Source organism: Grus americana, chromosome 15 (assembly GCF_028858705.1).
Source record: "Grus americana isolate bGruAme1 chromosome 15, bGruAme1.mat, whole genome shotgun sequence".
NCBI classification, from domain to species: Eukaryota; Metazoa; Chordata; class Aves; order Gruiformes; family Gruidae; genus Grus; species Grus americana.
The window spans coordinates 11,887,216-11,906,239 of record NC_072866.1 but is presented as its reverse complement, the minus strand read 5'-3'; the positions used below and the strand labels follow the sequence as shown (position 1 = coordinate 11,906,239).

At 48.8% G+C, this 19,024-nt stretch overlaps 1 protein-coding gene across 2 annotated transcripts; it reads left to right on the top strand.

Moving 5' to 3' along the window:
- Positions 1–826: 826 nt before the first annotated feature.
- On the top strand, positions 827–17,434 carry LOC129213261 (cytochrome P450 3A29-like). 2 transcript variants are annotated; one of them, XM_054842996.1, is made up of 13 exons: positions 827–990; positions 1,953–2,046; positions 3,184–3,236; positions 4,589–4,688; positions 5,112–5,225; positions 5,812–5,900; positions 6,495–6,643; positions 7,138–7,265; positions 7,611–7,695; positions 8,665–8,825; positions 9,038–9,264; positions 10,726–10,888; positions 15,717–17,434. In XM_054842996.1, exons 1-13 carry the CDS (start codon positions 920–922, stop codon positions 15,747–15,749), a joined length of 1,467 nt encoding a protein of 488 aa, XP_054698971.1. In that variant the 5' UTR covers positions 827–919; the 3' UTR covers positions 15,750–17,434. The 2 variants fall into 2 exon arrangements, with proteins under 2 accessions (XP_054698971.1, XP_054698970.1); XM_054842995.1 differs by lacking the exon at positions 15,717–17,434 and adding an exon at positions 13,059–14,198 and having other exon boundaries at positions 828–990.
- Positions 17,435–19,024: the final 1,590 nt, after the last annotated feature.

Here is a 19,024-nt window from a genome sequence, read left to right as displayed (position 1 = left end):
GAGCAAACACTAAGTCAGGGGCAGAAGGGAAATGGATCCGGCTGGGGATCGTGGGTGCTGGCGGACCTGCTTGCGAGCGTGGTGCTCGCTGTGCCGGGGGATTGCTTGCTCCTTGACACCGCCTGCCTGGATGCCCGTGCCCTGGGGGCTCCCTGGGGCTCGAGCCACGGGCAGGCAGGTCAGCAAAGCCACGGAGCCGTGCAGTGGGACGTCAGGCAAAACTCCCCTCGGCTCAGGTGTGCACACAGGTTGTGCTCCCCACCGAGTCTGAGGTCCGGGGGGGTCTGCCTGGGGATAGCAGACCCCTGACAGCCCTGGGCGAGTGTTTCTCGGCAGGTCTGTCTCCTCCAGCCCCTTCCCTCCTGGACCCTAAATAGGAGGTGCGGGAGGACAAGGTAAATGGGGGTGGGAGGGGGAGGCACAAGGGAAGGCATGTGGTGGTCTGCGCAGCTCCGGGAGCTGGGTGGGGTGGGCAGCAGCGGTTCCTTGGCCCTCCTGATTATACCCCTCAATAAAAGCGATGCAGCCGGCAAAACCACGACTGGACAGGGTAAGGGACAGCAACAAGTCTGCAGTTGGACCAGCCGGGGGCTGCCCTTGAACCCCGCACGAACCTCACAGCCTTCGTGCCAGAGGCAGGAAGGTTAAGGAAGTCGATGCCCTTTGCTATCTTTTTCCCTCATAAAAACTGTCCCTTCAGCAGTTTCAGATCTCAAGACACGTCGGGCTGGGCATCTTATTGACATCCCAGTCCAGGGAGAAACCTGCCCAAGGGTTAAAGTTTGAGCACCCGAGCAAACACCACAACTCCTCCTTCCCTGCCACGTGACCGCGCTGCGGCTGAAGGCCACCAAAACAAAATTGGCAGAGGCTGCGGCTTCCAGGGGACTGGTGGTCTCAGGGAGGGCTGGGACACGCGATGGATCTCCTGCCAAACTTTTCTTTTGTCACGTGGCTGCTCCTCATCGTTTTCCTTAGCCTCCTGGTGCTGTAAGTAGAGGCTGGTCCCTCAGGGCGACCGGGCTGGAGGAGAACCCTGTGCCTGCAGCTGGGGAGGGGATGGGGCTGTCACCCTCACCGCGAAGTGCCTAAGTACATGAATTTGTGTTAAAAACCCTCATCCTTGGTCTTCCTGTGCTACCTTGGAGGCAGAGGCGAAGGGAAGAAGGAAGCAGGGCTGGGCGGGGAGGGAAATGAAAAGGAACTTCTTGATTTTTTTGCTTTTCTCAGCAGATCCAAAGGAGAAGTGACTTTTGTGGTTTTTAAACACAGCAAGCTCTGGTGGGCTGCAAAGGGACACACAGGGTGTCCTTGGCCGGGCTAGGCTCTGGGAGCAGGGCAGTGGGCGATGTTTATTTTTGCCCCTGTGCTTGTGCTAGCAGAAGCCCCCATTTAAATAGTTATGTTGGCAAAATTTCCCTTTTGCTTATGTCACTCAAGGGAGCTGTAGAGAGCTATACAGGCAAAACCATAATTTTGCTGTCGTAATTTATGTCCCTGCTCAGCTGCTGTGCTGCTGTGGTTCTACCACCTGAGCATCACAGCAGGACTTTGCAAAGACAAACACAAGGGCAGGTCTCAGCTTGAGAACTTAATCCCTCTGAAACCTCTCTTCAGCCACCTGAGTCGCAGATCTCCGATACGGGGAACTAAATGAGGCCCCTGAGGAAAGACCTGAGGTATCCAGGTGCTCCGTGTTTGCCTAGGCTGGGCTACAGCTCCTTTCAGCCCTTGTCTTCTATCAAAATGTTCCCTGAATTATCTTGTACCCCAAGCGATTCTGCATTTATTGCAGGAAGGGAGTATCCTCAGCAGTTCTGCTGCTTGTGGTCCATAATTTCATCTTTCTCTGGGTGGCAGGAACCAGCTATTTATGGTGTTCACTGTGCTCGGGATGAAGAACCTTCTCTTTTCATTGCATAAATGCACCTCACATGCTTTTTGCTTGGCAGCTATGGGATATGGCCCTTCCGGGCCTTCAAGAAGCTGGGCATTCCCGGGCCACAGCCTCTGCCATTTTTGGGAACTTTCCTGGAGTACCGGCACGTGAGTACTGGCAGCCGCTGCTCTGTAGCTGCCTTAGATTCTTACTTGTAGCTGGTCCTGCTTTTCCCATCCTTGGGGCATCTCTTTCCTCTGTCCTTGATTCACTCAGATGGAACCGATGCTTTCAGGTAGGAAGCTCTTTGGACACACAGAGAACACAAAAATTACTTTTAGGATGTAGTTGACCTGAATGAGGTGTGCTGTGTTTTTCAACTACTTTGTAATTTAAGTTACTAGTTTCTCCCTGGATTTCTACCTGCTCCCCAGCGGCTGAAGTTCTGTTGGAAACAAAGAAAAAAAAAAATTATTGGAAAGATGCCCGAGATTGATAATTTCTGAGAACTGCATGTTTCTTTGTGCTTTGTGTCATCCCCATGAAGAGGCTGAATTAGCCCCAGGAATGCCCCATCCTGCCACTTGCTGTTGGCCCAGCCTGAGCCTAAGCCAGGCGAATAGATTTCTAAATAAAAGATATTACTAAGTTACCAAACCTTACCAAATAACAGGGTAGTAACTGGTCCCAGGTAACTGCCTGCAAATGCAGAACAAAATGTATTAGCTTCAATGAAAGAGGTGTTTTAGGTTGTGTTTGCTGGGCTTACAGCATGCATGTGGTCTCTTACTAATGGTTTAGTTGATGCATGGTGAGCGTTATGTGTCCCATAAGTTTCATCCTTACGTATAATATCAGTTAAAACCTTAATGGAAACAAAGCAAAACAAAAAAAGCCATCATCGCTCTGGTTCAGTAACTGCAGTGGAAGATCTCATGAGGACAAGGCAGTAGCAGCTTTAACTTGTTGAGCTGAAGATGAAAGGACACCCTGGGATCTAGTTCTGCCTGCTAACTCTGCTCTCGCTGAAACTGCGTGCCCTGTCGTACCTTGTCTTCATTACATTTTTAGCTCCGGTTGGCTCGTGGAAGTTGAAAGTGCTTCTTCCCCCCCCGCCCTGCTCTCTTGTTTCCCTCCAGTGCAAATGTCCCCTCAGTGTCTACGTGACTCTGAAGAGCTACCACGCACCCCCCCAATCTCTGCCACTTACAATGGGTCTGTGGGATGCACCGCACTGCCAGCTGCGACCTGCTTTGATCACTCTTTGCTGGCAAACTGTTCATTTCTCCTTTCTTCTTTTGCAGGGAGTCCTGAATTTTGATCAGATGTGCTTTGAAAAATATGGTAAAATCTGGGGGTGAGTTTCTTTCTGCAGAACAAAACTGCCTGTTTGGGGTGCTCACGGCCCCAAAATAGAATGGAAAAAGGTACGTTGCCACCATGTCTCAGCACTGGAATTCCAGCAGTGACAGTTCGGGAAAGTCCAGGTTCGCCACTGGGGAAGTCCCCAGCCATCTCTCCAAGGTGTCTCTCCTGCTGGGATTTCAGTACGATGCAGGGCTGGGACGATGGCAGCCAGTTTTGGGGGGTTATTTGTTTGCATCAGCTTTGAAAATAACCTTTTTTTTTTTTCTTTTCCCATCTGGTAGCATTAAAACTAAACAGCAGTGTTAGTGACCTTGGGGCCAGGGAAGCTTGCACCACAGAGAGCCCAGGGAGCTCCCCTCGTCCTCCAACACCCGCCAAATCAGCACAGCCATCCCTTTATCTCTTAGCTCCAGATGCATCACTGAAGGAAGGCACCAATCATTTCCCAACCACACAGCCTGCCCAGAAAACTCCACTGCTTGGTGTCAAACTGAGCCTCGTGCCTTTGAAGCTGCTTTTCTGTCTGTCTTGAGCAGAAAGCAAGCTGCAGGCTGCCGCGGTGTTTTTCATCTTGCTCCCTGCTGCTCCCGGAGCTGGGGCATGAGCTACCTTTCAACCTGCCCCCCTGCTCCCCGCACAGCGCTGGGTTTGTGCAGGGGCCTCTTATCATGCTTCTCTTGAGAACCTCTCAAACCGAAGCAAAATTGTTGTGCAAAAAAAATCCTAGGAGGCTTCATGAAACCTAGTGCATTTTTTCAAAAGATTAAATGTTCTCAAGCCTCTTGAAGACGGCAGCTTCCCTCGGCTGTGGCCCAAGGCTCCCTGCCCCTTAGCCCATACCATGGCTTTTAAGTTTTTCTGTCTCTGTTGATTGGAAAATGGACGAGACGGATGAGTTTTTCCCCTCTCATTGCCTCGTAGGCCAGGCAGGGAAATCTCTTTACCCCACAGGTAGGCTGTTCGGTGCGGATTTATTGACGCCAGCTACCAGTTGCAGAAACAGAGCTCAGACGGCCCAAGTGCAGGGGATCAATGTCATGGCAAAAGCTGCCTTTTATCTAAACCCACGCTGCTTTGGCAACTCTTTAATACCATAGACGATTGCTAGAAATGCTCATGCTGTCTGTGTTTGGCACCTTCTTTCCCTGTCTCCTGTTTTACTACATAATAAAACAGTTTCAGCCTCATCCCTTCGGCTGTTTTGTCAGAGGGGACTCAGCTGGCCCAAACCCTTTGGGCTCCAGCAGTCAATGTGCATGGCTCTGGCCACAGACAAAGCGGTCTGCTTTTGCTCCAACTGACCGCGAGCGATGGACTGACTGTGCGTTTCTCTTGGCTCAGGATTTATGATGGCAGGCAGCCTGTCCTGGCCATTTTGGACTCTGTTCTCATCAAAAACATCCTGGTGAAAGAGTGCTATACTATTTTTACCAATCGCCGGGTAGGTATCTAGTCCTGTGCATTGCTCTCCATGTGCTCTACAGCACATGCAGCAAGAAAGAGTTTCTTCTTGGTTTCTGTTCTTCTCTGAACCCTTCAGCAAGTAGTTGCTCTCTGTTTGCCCCAGTTTATTGATGGTACCAACAACAAAACTCTGCTAGCGAGGTGTAGAGGCCACTCTGGCTGGGATGTTGGGACATCAGCCTGGAGGTACCCTAGGGCTGAGGTCATTTATGACCCTTACACTTTTGTTTCCATTTCTGTTGTTTGCTGCTTGAGGTAGAGCTGATATGACTTCAGGGGCCAAGTCAACATTCCATGGTGGGTGTTTTTTGCATTTCTGTCATGTGGAAGGGGGCTGGAAACCTTCACCCATCTCCCTGTATAACCATGTCCCTTTTGCTGTAACATTCTCCCTGTGCAGAACTTTGGTCTGAATGGGATCCTAGAGTCAGCCCTCAACGTGGCTGAAGATGAGAAGTGGAAAAGGATTCGTACTGTGTTGTCTCCAACATTCACCAGCGGGAAGCTGAAGGAGGTAAAGCAGAGGCCGCTGGTACTTTGCATCAATAGCTGGAGGAGAACTGGGCCGTTTCCGACTACAGACCTTCCCTTCAAACGGGGAAGTTGCCCCATTTGTCAAGACCACATCCATTAGCACCTGTATTGTTGGGTGCAGTTCAGCAACACGGTGGCTGCCTACTGTCATGGGGAGGGAGTCAGGAGAAGGGTATGGGGGGGTGAAATGGCACACAAGGTATTGCAAGCCGAGGCTATTGGCCCTGTGAACTGTATTTTCTTCTTGCTAAGCGCATCACTCAGACCATGGGTGCTCAGTTTCCATGTGCTCAGGAACTGTGTTCGCTCCCAGCTGGAGCAGATGCTTAGCTGGAATGGGAACTGCATGTGGATTTTGGGAGGAGAACCTTGCTCAACCGTAGTCATGTGTTATTAAGATGAGAGAAAGCAATGTTTGAGGCTTGGAAATGGCACCTTCCCCTTGACTGCCCTTCCTCCACAAGCCAAAGATTTGGCAAGTCGCAGATGGCAGTGCAGAATTGCCCAGCCGTGTTTGGAGGGGGTGAAAGAGTCAACAGTGCCTTTTGCTTTGGTTTGCCTTTCAGATGTTGCCTATCATTAATCACTATGGTGAAAAATTAGTGAAAAACATTGAGAAGAAAGTGGCTAATGATGAATTCGTGTCCACAAAGGAGTGAGTAACTGTGTGGGGCTGACAGGGAAGAGTTTGTATTCAGTGTGGGGAAGGGGCCATTCTGGAGAGCCTTTTCCACACTGCAGCATAGATCCCTTGTCAGCTATGGAGGCAAACTCCATGGTGGTCATGGACATGACATGTTCCTCAGTGGTGGGTATGCAGTGCTCTGCTCAAATGGAGTAATGATGCTCTGTTCCGTTTCATTTTACTGGGGATACATTTTGAAGAAGATGTAGGGTCTGTTCTAGAAGCCCTGCAAGATGTGGTGTTTTTTGATGTTATTTTTACAGTCTCTTTTACAGGTGGAAATCAGAATACAGTCTTTGTTACCCTAGACTGCAGTTCAGTGCTTTCCAACTACAGCCTAGGTTTTTGATGCTGAAAAAAACTGGGGGATGAATATAACTGGGGAAACTTGGGAAAATATAATGATGGTTACTGCCAAATCAGGACAGGACCTACTATTGTAGGACTCTGCACTGAGTCCTTGATTAAAAGAGATTCCCTCTCTCAAGGACTGTTCCTAGATGGACTTTTATTCACTACTCTGGTTGAGTTCACCCCATTCACTCTCTCTTCTTCTCTACCTAGCGTTTTTGGAGCCTACAGCATGGATGTGGTGGCCAGCACTTCTTTCAGTGTGAATATTGACTCCATGAGCAACCCCAATGACCCCTTTATCACCAACATTAAGAAATTTCTCAAATTCAGTTTCCTAAACCCCATATTCGTGTTCTTAGGTATGACACACCTCATCTCATACAGCCCTGAATCGATGTCGGATGTGGTGACCACCTGCATTTCCTTGTAGCTCCCTTAGTAGCTTTGAGTCCCCATGGCCATATGGGAGATGCTCAGCACTTTACAGGATTAGATGGACCCCAGCAAACCTGTGGAAATTGTTCCCCAGGGAAACTACAGTCAAGATTTGTATAGCCCATAGCATCCTCCTACAAGCAGAGACCCTGTTTGCAGAGATGTGATGGGCAGCTTCTCCGTCACAGAGAGCTACCCTTAGGGTGGCATTGTGGCCATAGAGTGATATATGGAGGAGGTTTTTCAAGTACTGTTGCATGCCAACCATTGTTAGGTAAAAAGAGGGCTGAAGGCAACAAAAAGCAATTTTTGGGGGTCAGAGTCCAGGTTTACCCCTCTCCTTTCTGTGCTTTGTGCCACTTTTTAGTTTCTTGGGCCCCTTTGAGCTAAAATATGTTGTTCTTTTATGTCCTGTTAGTGCTGTTCCCCTTTGTTATCCCAGTGCTGGAAAAGATGAATGTGACTCTGTTACCTTCAAACGTCATGGATTTCTTCAACAGTGTCTTCATAAAAATGAAGAAGGAACGAGAAAAGGGCAGCAACACGGTGAGTCCAGCCCAGGTGGCCTTTTCTCTTCACTGTGCTGTCCTTCTAAGTGCGGGAGGGACCTGGTGGCATCTTCAGAAACTGTGGTGTATCAACTACTCTCCATAACAGCTCCCAGCTCATAAAACCTGGGGAAGGCCAGAAACATCCCCTGCCTGGGCTTCCACATGGAGAAAGCATCTGTGTTCACAGAGGGTCTCCAGTCTGAACATCAAAGTGCACTGAAGCTGTAAGCCTGCCAGTGGGGCTGGGAATGGAGCAGGCGTCTCAGCAAGGAGCTTGTGCTGGACAAGGCTTGTCACCTCCCCACCCACATTTTCTTTGACTGCCTCTGTTTCTCCCCAGGACCGGGTTGATTTCCTGCAACTCATGGTTGACTCGCAGAGCTCACATGACAGCTCCAAGTCTGATGAGACCGACTCGTACAAATGTATGTCTTGAGATCTGTCCTCTCAGCAGAAAGCACGGTAGTTCCTTGTGTGGTTAAGGGACGAAGTAGGAGAGGATTTTATTCAGTAGTCCCATGGGAGATTCAAGGTCTCAATAGTGGGGTTGTGATGATGCTTATCACACACCAGCCATATTTTATTATATTCCATTTCCTGGGATAAATACTGAGGTCTGTTTGTGCAACAAACAGCAAACAGTGAATATCTCCTCACTCCCGTTCTTATTTTATCTTCTCTGAAGGCCAGCGATGTTGGCTGTATTTCATAAAGTACACAAAGCACATATGCTGCACGTACCTTGCTCATCTGTGACCTCATCTCTGTTCCTCATCCTAGGTAAACTCTTAAATTTAGAAAATAATGGATCAGCCAAGGCATAGTCCCAGTCCATCAACCTCAGTCAAGGCAGGATGCTTGTAAACTTTTGAGGTGCCAGGACAAGGTATTTGTACAGCACCCTGCAATGCAGCAGGGCTTGGACGCTACTGCAGTACCAGCATTCTGTATTGTCCTTATTACCACAGCCACATTATGCTCAGGGCTACTAATCCCTCAGCAGCGCAAGGCTCAGCTCACAGCTTAGAGGAGCTTCTGGACATCTCTTCATTTCTAATTTTTCCTGGCATGCACCTCTCTATTTTTTTTGGCCTAGGAGCATGGTCCCAGAAAACAACAGAGACTTTCTGAATCTGGCTTGGGCTGCACATACCTTGATTCTGCTCTCAAAGACAGCAATGTAGCTCTGCTGATCTTGACCGCAGTTTTCTGGCTGTACAGCAGTGCCAGACCCACCCCTTTAGGGTACCAGAGGGTTAGCTGGATGTTTCCTTTACCAAGTGTTAAGCAGTTATGAATAGCATTACCTGGATTGGTGAGCGGGATCCTGAATTCCCAACGGTTAATCACTGTAGGTTTCAGCTTCTCAAATGTGCTTTTATGCCTCTTTTCAGCATTAAGTGATGAGGAGATTCTGGCCCAGGCTCTTGTCTTTGTCTTTGCTGGTTATGAGACCACCAGCTCCACCCTCAGCTACATAGCGTATAACCTGGCCACCCACCCCGACGTGCAGCAGCGACTTCAGGACGAGATCGATGCAAACCTGCCCAACAAGGTAAAGGAGGGTGGGGAGCTGCTGGGGTTGTTCCCACCTGTGCCTTGTAGACCCTGAGCCAAAAGCCAGGTTGGAAACAAAACAGAGTGGAGGAAATGCTGGCACTGAGATTTCCCCTTCCCTGGTCTCTGGTGCCTAAAGGGGAAGTTTTGGGGGGTTTGGGGTGAGCACTGAAGTCCTGTGTTTGTAGCCATCCTGATTCCCCTCCCCAGGCTACTCCCATGTACAACGCCATCATGCAGATGGAGTATCTCGATATGGTGGTGAACGAATCCCTCCGGCTCTTCCCCCCTGGGGGCCGGATTGAGAGGGTCTGCAAGAAGACAGTGGAGCTCAACGGTGTGACTATTCCGAAGGGCATGGTGGTCATGATCCCAGCCTACGTGCTGCATCGTGACCCCGAGTACTGGCCAGAGCCGGAGGAGTTCAGGCCTGAGAGGTGAGGGCCAGGCAGGGGGAATAGCTGCACACTCAACTTCAGCCCCGGGAGTAGAAATGGCAGCAAAAGTGGAGAATGCATGATTATAACATTTAAATTAGGCATTTATCATTGTCTGACATCTAGTCCCAGCATTACCGTGAGGGGAGTTTTATGATCTACATCCATAAACTGTGCATGGAATTTAATTAACTGCATTGAAGGGAGCAACAGTGAGAGCAGCTCCCAGCAGCTGTAACACTGAGGGGTTTATGGCCAGATATTAAAACAAGAGCCATTGGGTGACTGGCACGATGCCCTGCAAATCAGCAGTGGAAGGGCAAAGACGAATAGGAAGTAAAACTTAATTTTTCAACTCAAGTTATGAAACAATCCGTGCTTAGGAGTCTGTGTCAGACCCTGCGAAATGAGGCAATAGCCCAAGGCAGACCTGGGACACCCTGGGCCTGCTGGTCTCCAGGTGGCCACGAAGACGTTGAGGGCTGGCCCAGAGAGAGCAGGACCAGATCTGTGCCCTTGCACTAGGAGCTGAAATGCCCCTGGAAGCTAACACTGGTGTGGAGATGTGGGGAGCTTTGGGACACAATGTGGCAGCAGAAGTTAGGGAGGGAGGCGGGTGCTGCTGAAATCACCTATGGACCCCTATGGTCACCTTGTGTTGAATGCAGAATGAACCACCCAAATGGGAGTACTCCGGCAATGAACGTTACACCAGTTACTCCAGTAGCTCCATCCTTACCCTGGTTGACAAACCAGGCATGGGTAGCTGGACAGGAGCTCTTTAGGGATCGCTTGCCTTGCTGGGAGTTCGTCAGAGGCGTGTGCTGGTGTCTCGGTAGTGAGATACTTCACTGCTGATTTAGCGTGGCTGGGGTTTGTACCTAGACCTCATGCGCAGTGAATGAAAAGCTTTCTGACATGAAAACTAACTGATCACTGAGAAGTATTACTGAAAATGCTCAGTGGCAAATTTCTCTGTGAAGCTGATTGTTCTTCCCTGTTTTTCATGATGAGGAGAGGAATGGCTGGCGTGTCTCAAAAGCAACCGTGCCTTTAGTCACGCAGGGGGAGAACATCTTTGTGTTCACTCAGTCCTTTGATCTAAAGGGAAGACGTGAAGCTGTAGGCCTGTGTGGTTTAGGGTTTGAAATGTGGGTTCAGTTTTTGAGCTGAGAGGGAGTTCTGAGAAAAGAGTAGTTATGAAATCCATTAGCATATTTCAGGTATTCCCTGTTCACCTGATGCACCTGGAGTTGCACAACCAACTCCAAGCAGCAGGATGAAAGCAGAGGCATAAGGTATCTATTGAGGCAGAAATAAGGGACTTAGCTGGGTTCTTCTAATATGCACAGGAACACTAGATGCTTTTGCCTTCCCAGACCCCTCGTCACTTCAGATCTGAAAGCTGACACATCCTGGAACGGTAGCTCTTTCTAACTTTTTTTTTTTGGTTGTAATCAGGTTCAGTAAAGAGACTAAAGACTCTATTGACCCCTACACCTTCCTGCCGTTTGGGGCTGGCCCCAGGAACTGCATAGGGATGAGGTTTGCCCTCCTTGTCATGAAAGTGGCTGTGGTCGTCCTGTTGCAAAACTTCTCGTTCAGAACCTGCAAAGACACTCCGGTGAGGATATGGGGTGATGTGTTTCATTATCTGCCCTTTAGTCCCACTGTAGATGGTCTACATCTCAGGACAAACAGGGAACTGTCTCTCATGCACATTAAATCCCCCTCTTCCCCGAGGAATTCAGAGACTGCTAGCTTCAGGACCGCTGAACCTTGTCTGCAGACTTGGGTTTTACTACTTCACACAGAGATCAGGGAGGAAGATTTCACTGTGGGTTAGAGAGGCATATGGGAATAACTGTATTTAAATCTTCTCAGTTAATTTAAATGGTTCATCACAAGTTACTGATACATTTTTTTTAAGCCTCTACAGAAGCAAATTTAATATTGGTGGAATATGTCAGGCTGAAATCCCTGAAGTCCTCTGCCTCTCTTTACATGCACCTAAGTTGTGGGGTGCTCACTCTCCCCTGGCGCACTGCCGGTCTGCCTTGACCCGGCTTAGGAAGACCCTGCTCCAGAGAGAAGAAAGGGAATATCCGCCCCGTCCACCCAGTCCGCTCCAAAGCCGTGCTTTGCAACGCAAACGTGGCTATTCTCTGTGAGAGATCCCAAGAGACCAAAATACATCTCTTACAGGCCACCAGGCAGTCTCTAAAGGGTAACAATTTTTAAGCAAGCAGAATCTGAGCTAAATTTGAATTGGCGACCCTCTCCTCCTTTGAGGCTCTGCAGGATCCCACCAGGGTTTGGGTTTGCCCAGGATCCCAGTGAACGCCTTGTGCGGTACTGATGGGACAGGCCCTGCAAGACGGGGCTGTTTGACGTAAAGTAAATGCGATGGCTGTTGGAAATTATATGTCAAGCAAGTCCTCCTGAAAACATGGCAACTCCCTGTGACTCAGAGGCAGGTAGCACTACGTTTGGTGTTAGCTTCCAGCCCCCACCCGGCTTTCTGCACTGAGCGCTGCGAAAGGCATTGCCATTAGTACGCTTCATTCACGAGGCGAGCTTGGGAAATCAGAGCAGAGGGGGCAGCAAGTATATTCGAAGGACATTTGTTGTAAGAAACAGAAAAATCCTTATTAAATTATTACTTGGCACGGGTGCTCAGCTGGAATCTCTGCAGATTCAGATTGCAACTCAACTAGTAACCTGGAGGTGAAAGACTGTAATAGTCCATTAACAATGCAGTGACCTATCCACCCTCCCCCAAGTCTAATGACATTTTTCTAGTCCTCTGCAATCCATAAAATTGATTCTTTTTATAACTGCCTTTAATTAAAAGGAGACAAGTTAAATATGTATTGTATTATTGGTGCCCATAGGTTTATGAGGCTCTTTCAGCCCTTTTTTCTACAGAAGATGTCATGTACATTAGAGCGGGAGGGAAAAATTCATGCTGGAACATCCCTTTGGAATATGTATATGGAAACTGCAGCCTCCTCTCACTCCTCCACTGATGGCACATTGGGCTCCAAGCCACGTTGCTTAAATTTCCTGAAACAAATCTTACTGGGATACAGGGATTTTAATGTAGCTTGTCAGGCTGACGGTGTTTTACCCATGTCCTGATGGGGAGAAGCAGAGCATCATCAAGCAGCATCGAGTTGATGGAGGAGAATTAGTAAAACACTTCCCTCTCCTGTAAGATGACTCCTTCCACCACCAGTTTAAAAATGTTCTTTTTGTTGAGATTTCTAGCCCACCCCAAGGGAGCCCATCGCTTTTCTGTATGAGGATGCTTCTTCTTTGGTACTCAGTCTGAGCAGCAATCTTAGTTTTGTTCTTCCCAGAGAGCTTATTGCTCCTCCAGCTCCCATTACGATCTAGCTCCCCTTCACACTGACACACTTTAGCATTAAACAAAATGGCACTGCATGCCCCTCCTTAGCTGCAGCTCCCCGGATGGATTTTGGCTGCTTTTCCCTCCACGTGCAGCTTGTTGATCAGTGCACCGAGCTGTTCCTACCATGCCGTGTGAAAGCCAGAATTCACTAGCCAGTTTATTCAAGAGCTGAGGGCTGTTAAACCCCAGGTCATAGCTGTTTTGCATAAGCAATAGTGACAGTCCTGCTATACCTGTAAGTTAGGAAATGCGTTGAAAACAAGGGGTGGCTGAGGTGTGTGTGGGCCGTAGGGGTCCTGTCAGTGTCGTGACCATCCTTTTTCCCAGCTTACATGGCTATTTTGTTGTTTGGTTTTTTTTTTTTTTCCTCCTGCTCAAGATCCCGCTGGTTCTGGACACAAAAGGTTTCATGCAACCGAAGCAGCCCATCATCCTGAAGATGGTTCCCAGAGTCCGTGCTGATGTGGAGAAGTGAACAGTTCAGAGACTGTTGTTTGATGGTGCCTCCTCTAACTCTCGAGATGAGACCCAGATTGCTGTGTGTGCTGTACAAGTGTCAGTGGTGCAACCCCCCCATCCCACAACAGGGCATTAGAGGTTTGGCCCAGCATAATTACATGAGCATTATCTTAATGAACACGAGCCCCAGATCCCACTGTCCCCATCACAATAGGCATTTTGCAAGACCATTTGCACTCAAGTTATTCGGGCATTTTTTTTCTCTCCCTCTGAAGAGGCACTTTTCTAAGCAATTTGATTCCAGACACTGTCAGTCTCTTCTGGCAGTGTAATTTAAATCAAGATAGGGAGAGCAAATTGCACATAGTTAAGTAATGCTACCATGTTCCTACTGCCTGCTGGGTGACTGCATGTCTTCTGGTTTTATTCTCCTGGGAACGCAGAGTTGTCCAGGGCTATTTCCTCAGCTGTGTGCTACGATCCTGACAAGTGTTAAAGTGGTCGCATCCTTGCAGGAATGAACGCCTGCAGCAAATTTTCTGATGCTGATTTATTTAGATTTTCTTTTGATTTTAGATGGCTTTTGCATGATTCAGATTGCAGATGAGTTAACTGGAGGAGCCCAGAGACAAGCAGTTGCCCCTAATGACTGGAGATTTGTAGAGTGGGAGAGAAGTGCCCTGCATGTGTTTCCTGATTGTTTGCTTATTTTCCCACGGGCACGCAGCCATCTCCCGTAGAAGGGATTGTCAACACAGGCACCCTCTATACTGCTGTCATGACAACTTTTAGTTTCTGATTTATATTAGGCCATTGTAAGATAAACTTAACTGAATTAAGAATGGTGCAGGGTGCAGCACTGAGAGCCTTCAGATGTTCTGGAGAACCCTAATCTGGAAGAAAGGTGTTGCTTTTGGCTATTGAGAGCTTGAAAGTCTTGCTAGACTTTGTCATTTTTGTAGATTCTGTGAGACCTGTGTGCTCACATTTCATGTTATTCCTTCAGAAACTGCTATGGGAGGACTAATTGCAATAAAAAGCTCACTTACCTCTTCTGTAACCAACTGATGCCAGTCTGATTCTGTAATTTCCTGTACACACAAGTGAGTCCATCTGTAGGTCTCATAAGCCATTGGCCAGACAATGATGGGGTCTCATCACCTCTCCCAGCTGGGCTTCCTCGCTTCTTTGGTAGGATCCTCAAAGGAGGCCCCTCTGCCTCAAAAATCAGTGCCACAGAGTGGAGATAGAAGTTCTGTTGCAGTTCAGTGTCATCTCGTAGCACCACAAATTACTGAGGGTGCGCTCTTGCCAGTCTCAGCCAACATTTGTCTTTCTGCGAAAGCACAGAGGTTTGATTCCACCATCTGCTCCACGCTGCAACCAGCTGACGTCATGCAGGGTTCAGAGGGCTCTCCACACTCTCACCTAAACACCTCATGCACCTGCTTCAGTGCATCCTTCCACAGGAGGATGTCTTCTGCTTCCAAGCTGTGAAATTTCAGTGCTGGCTGAAATACTTGCATGTGCACATACATCTAACCCAGTCACTACCATGTATAATGCTGCTTGCTTTCCTGGAAGATGAGAACTCATTATAGCCTGAATGAATCCGAGGCGTTACCCCACGTGTATCATCAGCAGTAAGAATTGCTTCTGAAGATGAGGTGTTTAGGATATTCCAGTCCAAAATAAATGGCTGAGCAGAGCCATTGGTGGTGTGAGGTGTTTTCCATTGCAAAATTGGGCTAAGGAGCTTTAGTCACTAGACAGCAAGTTTTATTTATTTTATTTTCTTAGATAGGTAGATACTACATATTCTTTTTATATTTTCATTCTATATTTTTGAGGAATGAGTAGAAAACCCCAAAAGAGACATAATAACCTTTCTGCAGCAGATTAAATTCCCCAGTGAAAGACACCCTTGCCTGGAAGTGTAAGGGGAGGAGTAAGGCTGCTTCTCTAGAGAGTCACCGCTGAGCTGGGTGAGAGGGTTAGGAAATTCCCGGCAGCTCGGGCAGCCACGGCTTCCCCTCCTGCCTCCGTAACCTGCAGCAGTGCAGCTCCCTTCTGCCACCGATGTACAAAAGTGACGGTTTGTTTTCAGCGGTTACTGTCCGTTTTTTTAAAGCCATGGCATTATGTTTGACTGTGATGGCACATCTCAGGGGAGAACAACAAAATATAGCAGCAGTCAGACCCCTGGAGAGCGAGCAGCCGAAAAGTGACTGCACCGTCAGAGCGGTTCACAAAAAGGGGCATGGAAAATCCTCAGGTCTCTGCCTCGAGAGGTGACCGAGAAGATGAGGGTGACGAAGTCACACACAGTGTCACAGGTCAGGGATGAATTAATAACCTTGCTGGAGCGAAGGCCGTAGCTCGCCCGGTGGCAGTGAGGGAAGGGTTTTGCCTCCTCACTCCTCGCCTGTGTTGGAATTAATCACTCACATACAAACGTCAACACTACAGAAAGCATCCTTCAGGATAATCTCTCTCACAAAGCTGCTTAACATTTTGGTAATATACAGTTTGCTTGCAGGTGTCAAAGGATTTCAGCCTCTCTCATCTCTGTTCAAAGGCATCTTCATCTGCTGGCACCCCGCGCCGATGAAGCGGGCGAGCAGGCTGCTGTGACCGGCAACGCTGACGTACCCACGGAGAGATCGACCAGTGAACGTGGAGCACAGCTTTGTGTCCCGGCACCTGCGCCGGATTCTGGCAAGGGGCAAAACAGTGTCGAGGTGTAGCAAATCTCGTCTTCATCTTGCTGAATTCGGTCGTGCTTAAGAGCAGAAAGTGCACACCTCCGTGGGTTCCCGCCTGTTTTAGAGGGAGGTTTGCCATCAGATTTTGGCTGCATGGAGTGGTTGGGTGGGACCTTGCGGTGGGGAATTGCTCAGGCGCTGTGAGGTTTCCAGCAGGTACAGTACATGGGACGCTCTGTTCCTCGGCTTTACTCCAGACTGAGCAGCTGTTTGGGGAGTGTTCTGTCTCAACCCTTCCTGGTCCAGTTTCCAGAGGTAATGAGCATGCACCACTCCCCCGTAGCCAGAGGGAAATAAAGCTGTGCTCTTCAACAGCCGTGTGCCTCAGTTTACCTGCACATAATTTTATTTTTTTTTTAATTATGTACAGTTAGGCAATAGTGAACTTTGGCGTGCATCCTGCTTATGCTGTGCTTTGATTTAGGTCGCAGCAAGGTCACAGAGTGAGCAAATGGGTTTCCTTGTGGATGACACTAAAGCAGAAGTGCTTCAGGAGCTCATCTAACGTGCTCCAGCTGCTGACAGCTTGAAGCAAGTCCTCTACTCCCTCTAAAAAACATATAGGATGAATATAGGGCCCTCAGCATCAACTCCTTTGCTCTGTGTGTGCCCCTCTTATAGCACAGCCCTGCTTCCTAATGCAAACATAGCTTCAGCTCAGCAACAGCTCCTTCTGAAGGATAGCCCACCATCAAGTTGCATCATTCAAATCTGGCCCCAACCACTTGTGCTTCAAATATTTAGTCTTGTTTGAAGCGAGAGCACCCACTTGCACTTAACATGGTGCTCACTCATCGAAGCGGTATCGCTGCTGGGCTTAACATGTGAGTGAGTTCTTCGCTGGCTCTCGCTCCTCTCCCATCGCTGGGCGAGCTGGCGAGCAGGAGGTCCTGGGGCCAGTCCCAGGTAGAGTGATCGTGCCTGCCACAATTTGCAAGACTCTTGGAGCCTTCCTGACCCAGGCTTCCATAGAGGTTGTCGGTATTATTGCTACTGGTGCTGTACTGGACCCACTGCTGAAGAGAGACAAGCCTCCAGGCACCCTTATTGAATGCTCGATTCAGTTAAAATCAATGGAATAATCAGCCCACAGAGTCTGCCCAAAGGTCAGGAAGCAGTGATTTTTTTCCTGCAGCAGCTTTGGTCCCGAGCTCTTGTTTTAGTGTGAGGATGGCAAGCAAAAGCACTTCAGCAGGCAGGTTATAAAAGTGTTATGACTGCTGGTATTAAGCTGACAGGCTAACGTAGCAAGTCCATAGCAAGGTCTCCTAAAATAGAGAGGTAAATTCTTTGCAACGCTCGTTTCTTGGACAACTCAAAAACAAGCTGGTGATGGACATGGCGCAGGCTGGGCTGGCATCCTGCAAGACAAAATGCAGAAGAGCCTCAAAGAGGAGCCCGCCAGTGTGGAGGAGGTAGAGGATGCCAGGAGAAAGGGTGCTGGACCGTGGGACGGTACCATGTTGAGACACTCCCTCTTTCTCACCCTATCCCATCCCACGGCCCCAAAGTTCACCCCCCGCCCCCCCCCCAATCACACCTCTGCGGCTCCTCAGTCCCGCCTGTGCTGGCAGCAGTCATCTGCGGTGTCAAAGGACACAACAGCGCCTGAACGGGAGGACCCGTCTTTACTCCTCTAATCGCTCAGGCACACGAACGCTACCAGCTGGACACACGACATACTGTGGACTGAATCTGCAGAAACACTTTGATCTTTCGTTTTTAAGCCCAGCGATTCAATCCCCCACAGAGCTAAGGTAAACGGTTGCGATGCTGCTCCGGTGGATTCAAGGTTTCAAGTCAAACAGCAGTCTTTTAACCACTCTTTTAAAGTTCGTATCATTTGAATGTCATATGTCAAACTGATGCTACTTCCAGTGAAGGCAAATAGGTGTTTATTCCCCTCGCAGCTGGCCAGCAGTCTGACATTCATTATTGAAGCCTTGCAGCTGCCAGGGATTGAAGCTACCTGTAGGAGTGCATCTATCAAAGCCTTCCACCACTTAAGGGTTATTCCCTGTAATATCAGCTCATACTTTTTTGTTCAGGTTCATTTTATAGCTGCTGTAGGTCTGCAGTTGTTTTGCCCTGTGCAAGGTCAGGCATTGGTTTTTTTGCCCATTCCCTCCAAAATTATGTCATTACCTCATTTTTCATGGCTTCTCCCGGGTTCAGACTCGCCATCCCAGTATCAGCCCCCGAGGTTTATGGTGTAAATGTTCCTCTGCTTGGTCTTCTGGCTGCGAGCAGCAGCCAGCCCGCAGGACCGTGGTGCTGGTGACCCGGCCGCAGCATCCTGATGCAGCTCCAGCCCTCCTTGGGCACTGCAAATTCTGTTTCTGGGGAGTAAGTTCATGCATGAAATACCTGATATTTTGTAGCTTAGTTGGCATTAAAAAGTTCAATTGGCTGCAGAGGAGTTTACAGAAGAAAAAAAAAAGACAACAGAGATGATCAGATTAGTTTGCGTTTAGACATTGCCCTGAACGTCACCGAGCAATTTACACCTGTACAAAGAGTCTGCGGAGTTATACTGAATCAGACCTGGAGCATTTTACAGCCACTTTGCACGAGCATAAATGATAACATAAGGTGCAAAGGAAACAGCCAGCCAGACAATTACAGAGCGTCTTCACACGCCTTATTAATCCTCATTACAGCCCTCTGTGCTGAGACTCAGCATCTTCCCTTCCCCGACGAGGGCCAGTGAGGCTACGGAGCCAATTTAGCCACCTGCCAAACTTGCAGTGTCTGGCTGCTGGTATCAACGTGTCCTTGGTCCTGGGGAGCTGGATGCTCCTTGCCAGAGTCTAAGATGCATCTTGCTAAATTTCAGTGACGGAGATCACAGCTGCCTCCTGTACTACATGTGATGTTATGCTCAACTACACGTATGTCTTTTTGTCTTTCTTTTTTTCCCCTAAGCTTACCTCCATAGGTATCTCAGGACGAGGGGGTGATGGTCATCTGAGAGACCACAAGCCCAGCTCCCTGCCTGCGCTGATACCCCCAAGAAACAGGTCTGGATGCTGTGTGTGCATGCAGGGTCGTGAGCCTTAGGGTGCAAGGAAACGGGCTAAAAGAGGATCATTCAGCCACTCTCAGAGCAAGAGGCTGGAAG

What these genes read in the sequence shown, in the direction of transcription:
- LOC129213261 (XM_054842995.1), top strand. Translation starts at nt 920, where the DNA reads ATGGATCTCCTGCCAAACTTTTCTTTTGTCACGTGGCTGCTCCTCATC. An exon ending in ATGCAAACCTGCCCAACAAG is followed by an intron (nt 8,826 to 9,037) that starts GTAAAGGAGGGT and finishes TCCCCTCCCCAG; the next exon opens with GCTACTCCCATGTACAACGC. An exon ending in GAACCTGCAAAGACACTCCG is followed by an intron (nt 10,889 to 13,058) that starts GTGAGGATATGG and finishes CTCCTGCTCAAG; the next exon opens with ATCCCGCTGGTTCTGGACAC.